The 8,065-nt window shown below is 41.1% G+C and overlaps 1 protein-coding gene across 5 annotated transcripts in view; it reads left to right on the top strand.

Annotated features, from left to right (window-relative positions):
• Positions 1-1,887: 1,887 nt before the first annotated feature.
• Positions 1,888-8,065, top strand: part of stxbp5b (syntaxin binding protein 5b (tomosyn)) — a 30,179-nt gene continuing 24,001 nt past the window's right edge. For 2 of the 5 annotated variants that reach the window (XM_085440759.1, XM_085440757.1), the window contains exons 1-2: positions 1,890-2,455; positions 3,726-3,823. In XM_085440759.1, coding sequence (XP_085296885.1) covers positions 2,312-2,455; positions 3,726-3,823 — 242 coding nt within the window. In that variant the 5' untranslated portion in view covers positions 1,890-2,311. Of the gene's footprint in view, positions 2,456-3,725; positions 3,824-8,065 lie in introns of all 5 variants that reach the window. The other 3 variants (XM_085440761.1, XM_085440756.1, XM_085440760.1) reach the window with 3 other exon arrangements.

The following is an 8,065-nucleotide window of genomic DNA, read 5'->3' as shown; positions in this document are numbered from 1 at the left end:
AAAGTACTCACTCTTTCTATTCTAAGGTTTTACATATCAGGACATTATAAATAATAATAATAATGTGGTCCTTCAAGTCGGGCAAGTACAACCTCAGATAAACAACACATGACATATTACACCATGCCCTTATTTAACAAGAATTAAGCCAAAATGCAGAAGTAGACATACATGCGAAGCACATTCTCACAGGTTTCATAGGAATTACCTCTATAAACACAGACGATTTGACAGAGACTACCTGAAAAACATGTAACATTAACATGTACTTTGGTGTAGTATGGATGGTAGTAGGAGGTGGGGGTCTTTATCAATACCAAACGCTGAAGCAGTATAAAAAAAGAAAATACTAAAACACTGAATATAATGATGGTCACTGAGTGAACTCCTCTTCATACTAAAGCATTTTGGAGTCAAATGTGAGACCATCTATCTGAAAGTCAAAGCTTTCTGAAATTAGGTAACGTAACAGGACAATGATCCAAAGCACAGCAGCACAGATTCTGAGTTAATAAATTAAGCTTAAGAAATGAGAATACAATTTGTTTTGTTTTGTTTTTGCAACAGTCAACAGGTAAGAAAGTGTCTAGAAGTCTATTATGTGTAGACAAAACACTGTAATCTTGTGTTAGATGCTTTTTTTGTGCTTGAATGATTCATGAGTCTAAAATTACATCACTCTTAAAATGGCCAGGTACAAGAACTGGACTGGAAATGGACAAAAGAGCAGCAAAGCAAAGCTTTGACATTCAGAAAGTCTGAGCCATTGTAAAAATTTACAAGAAAATCTACTTGGAAGCAAAATATAGGAGCAGTTCAAGACTTTTTGCACAGTGTTGTATGTGATATATTATTGAAAGTCAATACAAAACTTTTGACAGAATTATATCCAGAAACGAACCAAAACTAAACAATGTCTTAAATCGAATTTACAAAAAGGCTCTGACGTTTTAAACGTGTATTGCAAAGGCCATGGCTTTAATGTCTCATTAGGTTAACTCGACAATTTTCTGTCTTTTGTGTCTTCCACGTGACTTTGTCAGGTGTACCATTTAAGGGGAATCAGTTAAAATAAAACTATATGCCCACATGTGAAGTTTTTTAATGGGCTAATTAAAAGAATGACATATCACAAAGGTGAATATTTAACCAGGTTTTCCAGCTTTGTGTCCAATTCTCTGCAGAGCCAAAATAACCTCAATCTTCTTCCTTGGGGAACATAAGGAATGAGGAAATACGGCCTATTTTTCAGAAATGCACAATAGATTGGAATAGAATACCAGAGGAGTACCCTTATATCGCGTTTCAGTGGGAAAGGGCGTTAGTAAAAGATGCTTGTGGCTACATTGTCTCCCTGCGTTATTTGTTTGCACTTTTAAACCACTCTTCAAAGGATTGACAGGTGTCACTGGGGTAAGGTTTTGCTTCCCTCCCAGCCCTCGAGCATTGAGGCTGCTCGGGACTCTTCTTTAGCCAGCAGGGGGCCGCAGGGCTATCTGAATTCCTTGTGTTGCTATGTAAAAAAAATTATAACTAAAAATTGTTTGAAGAGCTCACAGCGCCAAAAACGTTAAGATTGTGGCAAAAATAAGGACTTTGTTTTTGAGGATTTTTTAAAATTCTAATTGAATTTTGAGCCACACAAAATGACCATACATAGGTGTTTAGAAATAATAACACTCCCTCTATTAAACTTACAATAATTTAAGGATATTGATGTCTTTTAAATTGGTTTAATTTGCTATGATAGCTATCAAAATGTATACTGTATATAATGTATATGTATATAAATGTAAACCTATTTATGCTCTTCTTTTTTCTCAGCAGGTGTCAACAACACAAGCAGTTTTAAAACGTTTTGTCAGCTCACATTCCGATCGAGGTCACCTAATCTGACGGGTCACGGAATACACCGTAACACCGGTCCTGCATCCGGGTGACGGCAGAGCGCAGACTCAATCCCCGCTGCAGTTCACTGCGTTTCCGTAGCCACTTTGCTACCCGCTGAGCCCTGGTTGGGGAAGGAGCTGGCGGAAACGACTAATCCCGGTCGACTAAACGCCAAAGCTGGCAATATAAATGGCGCATTAGGGCTGCTATCGGAAGGGACTCTCTAAACCAATGTTCGTGACTCGGGCGCTTTTGGAGAATGCGTTGGCAACACCCTCCGTAACATGTGAGATGTATACAGAAAGGTATTAACTGTGCGTTATTTCGGCTAACTAGCTAGCAGCTACCCCCTTCTCTGTATCCAATTTATGGTAGCTCGCTTGATCTGTTTTCTGAACCGTCGCTTGTGTACCGGAGGAAAATGAAGAAGTTTAATATTCGGAAGGTGCTGGACGGCTTGACAGCGGCTTCTTCCTCCTCCTCCGCAACTGCTCAGCCGGGTACTCACAGGGAAAACGATGTTGTCCAGGAGACTTTACAGTCGGAGCATTTTCAGCTTTGCAAGGTGGGTTTCCGTTAATAACAGCTAACATTAACGAACTGACAGTCAGATGACAGCAGCGTGACAAAAAAAGAAAGGAAAAAACGCTGACTGCTTTTATTTTTGGATATTAATTTCATTATTTAGGATGGAAACCACTTGAATGTACACACACCAGATTTAAAGTCACACACTTGAACACTACAATGTGATTTATTTATATGTAATTATTTTTAGTCTATTTTAGCCAGCCCTGCCTTGATGTAGTCCATAGTGGGCTGTTTGCATTGCTCTGAATCTTTGAAACTGTATTTTCGTCACTGTAAAATATCATAAAATTACAACACAACACTCACCCACCCCATTTGGACATTGCTCACTTCTATTCATGCTGGAGGTGCAGGTCTAACGTGGGTTTTAATGCGAGTTGTTGAGGGCAACATCTGCAGCCTGTATTTCGTTTATCATAATAATAGTGGATCCACTGCAAATTTCCCATGTTATGTTTCAAAGGTGGTGAGAAGAACACTTTTTATTGCAAAAACTCCAACTCTAGTAAATATCCAGCACCTCTCTTACCTTCAGCTAAACTTCTACTTGGATTTTTATACTAAGCCACCACCATCCACGAGTGCAGCAATCGCTTCAGAGCATAATCTTTGTGGGTACAGTGCATAAGAGCATGTGAGTGAACAGCTTTGGCAAAATAAATAAATAAAACTGATCATTTAAATCATAACCTCACAGGTCACTACACAAGAGCTCCCCAGCCTTGTTTTTTAATCATGCACGGTTTAGTAATGCAGACTGTTAGGGCTGCCTGGAAAGGCTTCAACTCCAGCTGGGAGCAGAACAGGTCAGGTCCCCGGGTTACAGGGCCATGGCATTACCTGTTATGTAATCCTGCTGCAGGCTGCAGAGAGCTTATGGATGATTGAGCAACGTTTCCAACCTGAAACAATTGGGTTATAGATGCCTGATGATGATAATAATTTGGAGGATAAGCTACTGCAAGATTCTGACAATAAAAGTCCAGCTCAAGGTTGTCATATTGAGTTTTACTGTTGTTTTCCAAAATTAATACTTCACAGATATCAAGTAGCCATGAGAAAGATATTTCAATAATGTTTATGCTTTATCTAATTTCTTTTGATAATAGAGCACATTTTCCACATTGATGGATTGCATTTCTTGGAGACTATAATTTTTTAATGTCAGCTTGACTGTGTAGGAGATGATCGAATAGCTGGCTTAAGGTCTAATGTAAATTCTGCTTCTTCTTTTTTTCCTGCAGACTGTGCGTCATGGCTTTCCATATCAACCATCCTCAATGGCTTTTGACCCCGTACAGAAAATCTTGGCCATTGGGACTCAGACTGGAGCTTTGAGGCTGTATCCTTTTTCCCATGTGAAGAGTCATGCAAGGAAAGTAAAGGTTTACTTTTTTAAAAAAAAACCAAAAAAAACACTCTCACCCACACAGTCGTGGCACACATGTGTAAGGAAAGTAAATCCGTGTCCAAGTTCCTGGAATCATTTCCAGGAACATTTTTCCACTTAAGTTGCCATTCAGCATTCCACAAAGGCACGGGAGTTCACAGAGTAAATGATCCTTTCTGTCTATTGTCATCCAACGCTACAAAAAAAAGAATCTCCAAAACAAGCTAAAGGAATCTGAGTTCTTAGGCTTAGGATGTGTTTCTGTGCAACCAGCAGCCTCCTTCTCCTGGAGCACCCAGGCTCATTAGTGGTATCTCTGCAGTAGCATGAACAGCTCCTCTGCCATATGCCGAGGAGCCAACCTCATCAACTGTGCTGCCCAGTCAGTGCCAGGATGCCACTTCATATGTGCTGTAAACATAACTGGACTTGCACGACATGCACACACAATCAAGCTGCCACAGTGCTGTGTGGCCCCTCAGGCAGTTGGAAGTCAGTTTCGTATTTCTTTGTTTTGAAGGATAAAAATTTGCTTTTACAGCTAACATCCGTGACTCACAGCAGCAGAACTGCCCCTGGATTCCAGGCTATTAAACACTGCATGTGATAGTCTACTCATATCCAGGTTACGCCTTCAGGGCTGACCTATTAGTGTATCAGCTCAGGGTTTCCCTTTGTGCTGGTATCCTGCTTAAGAAGCCCACCTGCCTTGTTTAGATTTTCATTAAGTGGCTTTGTCCTCATCATTATCCACTCTCTAGATTAAGAGGGCATGCTGTTTTTTCACAGGGCTACTCCCACAGAACATACACTGCTTCCATGTTGTCCTAATGTGCAAGGTGGAGCTGATGGGATTACTGTCATTCAGGCAATTGGTCCATTTATCAAAAGATGGTCTGTATCGATCCACCTCACTGCCCCTGGAGTTTGGAACTGCTGCCACAGCTCAGTAGACATAAGTTCAATGAGGTGTCTACAAGCAATAAATGTCTGCTTTTACAAGATCTGCCTCTACTACAGCGTTTTAATCAGTGTGTAACTCTAGACATTTCTGTGCTCTTTCCAGTGCAGTTTTGGCAATTATAAAACCATCATATCTCGTGTTTAAGCACATGCAGATAATCTTTGTGTGCGGTGACCGTACACATCTTGAACTTTTTTAAAAACTAGACATCATGGTTGATCCAATAGCTGAGTACTTGGGATATATTTTGTTTGGTTGCCGATGCTATAAGCATAAGAGGTCCCTGGTTTGATACCGGCTTTTTCATTTGATGTGTGTCATTAGTGTAAAAGCACGCATGTATAGACAAGCCAGCTCTCCTCTGACTGGTTGCACTTGGCAAACAGAATGTTTGAACAGCAGGTGGGTGGTTCTTCTGTGCTGTGTAGACATGGATGACTTCCTTAGATGACCACATTAGGGATATACTCACTCACTAACATTATACAGGGTGATGAGCAGGAAAAACCTAACATTTGAAGCTGTGTTTTCTCCCTGCATACTTTAATTAGTGAACCCAATATAAATATATTAATTTTAACTTTTTGCAAAATCAGTATTTTATTAGGTAAAGGCTGGTCTGATCGTGGTAGAAGTCAGAATTTGTTTTTGAAGGTTTTCAGAGTAGAAATGCTGTACCTGCTTCACTACGCTGTAGTTCCTTCTTTTTTGGTATTAATATCTGCACTTGTAGAAAGACTACTAAAGACATTATCAGTCTTCTATTGGTAAACTAGCATGAAAGAGAACTTCCTGTCATGCGTATCATCTGTTGACTTTGTGAGAAAACCTGCTGATGTTGAAATGCTGCGGTGAACCACAGTGGTTTACCGAACAGGGAAGTGTTGACGTTCATAGGGTATGACTGAAGTGTGTGATGTTTTTAGGGACATGGGGGGATATCCTTAAGAAGGTTACGAGAGCAAATTATTTGGCATCTGCTGTGATATGTCAAACTTTGTGACATTAGGACTAAAGTGTGCTTTCCTTTCATACATGGGTAAAAAAAAATGCATCTGCAGGGTTTTCGTCAGAAAAGTTAACCCCAGTGGCTTTGAGTGAGACACCCATAGTTTTGTTTAAATTTAATGTTTGGTGCAGTTAGCAGCAACAGTAGTCTAAAAAGACACATTAGCTACCTTAATGGGTGTAGCTTACAGTGGGGCAAAAAAGTATTTAGTCAGCCACCGATTGTGCAAGTTCCCCCACTTAAAATGATGACAGAGGTCAGTAATTTGCACCAGAGGTACACTTCAACTGTGAGAGACAGAATGTGAAAAAAAAATCCATGAATTCACATGGTAGGATTTGTAAAGAATTTATTCGTAAATTAGGGTGGAAAATAAGTATTTGGTCACCTCAAACAAGGAAAATCTCTGGCTCTCACAGACCTGTAACGTCTTCTGTAAGAAGCTTTTCTGTCCCCCACTCGTTACCTGTATGAATGGCACTTGTTTGAACTCATCATCTGTATAAAAGACACCTGTCCACAGCCTCAAACAGTCAGACCCCAAACGCCGCCATGGCCAAGACCAAAGAGCTTTCGAAGGACACCAGGAAAAGTATTGTAGACCTGCACCAGACTGGGAAGAGTGAATCTACAATAGGCAAGCAGCTTGGTGTGAAAAAATCAACTGTGGGAGCAATCATCAGAAAATGGAAGACATACAAGACCACTGATAATCTCCCTCGATCTGGGGCTCCACGCAAGATCTCATCCCGTGGGGTCAAAATGATCATGAGAACGGTGAGCAAAGATCCCAGAACCACACGGGGGGACCTGGTGAATGACCTGCAGAGAGCTGGGACCAAAGTAACAAAGGTCACCATCAGTAACACACTACAACGGCAGGGGATCAAATCCCGCAGTGCCAGACGTGTTCCGCTGCTGAAGCCAGTGCATGTCCAGGCCCGTCTGAAGTTTGCCAGAGAGCACATGGATGATACAGCAGAGGATTGGGAGAATGTCATGTGGTCAGATGAAACCAAAGTAGAACTTTTTGGTATAAACTCAACTCGTCGTGTTTGGAGGAAGAAGAATACTGAGTTGCATCCCAAGAACACCATACCTACTGTGAAGCATGGGGGTGGAAACATCATGCTATGGGGCTGTTTTTCTGCCAAGGGGACAGGACGACTGATCCGTGTTAAGGACAGAATGAATGGGGCCATGTATCGTGAGATTTTGAGCCAAAACCTCCTTCCATCAGTGAGAACTTTGAAGATGAAACGAGGCTGGGTCTTCCAACATGACAATGATCCAAAACACACCGCCCGGGCAACAAAGGAGTGGCTCCGTAAGAAGCATTTGAAAGTCCTGGAGTGGCCTAGCCAGTCTCCAGACCTCAACCCCATAGAAAATCTGTGGCGGGAGTTGAAAGTCCGTGTTGCTCGGCGACAGCCCCAAAACATCACTGCTCTCGAGAAGATCTGCATGGAGGAATGGGCCAAAATACCAGCTACTGTGTGTGCAAACCTGGTAAAGACCTATAGTAAACGTTTGACCTCTGTTATTGCCAACAAAGGTTATGTTACAAAGTATTGAGTTGTATTTTTGTTATTGACCAAATACTTATTTTCCACCCTGATTTACGAATAAATTCTTTACAAATCCTACCATGTGGATTCATGGATTTTTTTTTCACATTCTGTCTCTCACAGTTGAAGTGTACCTCTGGTGCAAATTACTGACCTCTGTCATCATTTTAGGTGGGGGAACTTGCACAATCGGTGGCTGACTAAATACTTTTTTGCCCCACTGTATGTATTCAAAACTATTTCTCTTTTGTAGGCCCAGTGAGGGGTCAGTTTAGGTCAAGAGTGGGCCTTTAACTTTCCCAAGGGGCCACAATTTGGGCCTCATTGGAACATCTACTCTTACTAGCAGCAGCTTATAAAGAGATAAAATTAATATTGAGCAGAATTGCGTTCAGCTCCACACCATTCCCAGTTTCTCATGTGGTCTCTTGGGAAGATGAATTTCCCACTCGTGACTTGTGCTATCCTGTGATGTGCTTACGGCGCTGCTATTGATTTCATGATTGATTACCAGATAATGGTTTTCTAAATTCTCAAAATGTATTTGATTTAATAGTATGACTGGAAATCTTAAAGTGCAGGTCAATACAGTTGCTCAGAGAGTTGATCTATTCAGTAGGACGCACAAATAGAGACTTCCAATATTACCAATA

This window comes from Copadichromis virginalis, linkage group LG19, assembly GCF_057382275.1.
Source record: "Copadichromis virginalis isolate Kocher_CV1m ecotype Utaka linkage group LG19, C_Virginalis_male_GT1.1, whole genome shotgun sequence".
Classification (NCBI taxonomy): Eukaryota; Metazoa; Chordata; class Actinopteri; order Cichliformes; family Cichlidae; genus Copadichromis; species Copadichromis virginalis.
Note: the sequence above shows the minus strand (reverse complement) of the source record. Positions and strands in the feature narration are given on the sequence as shown.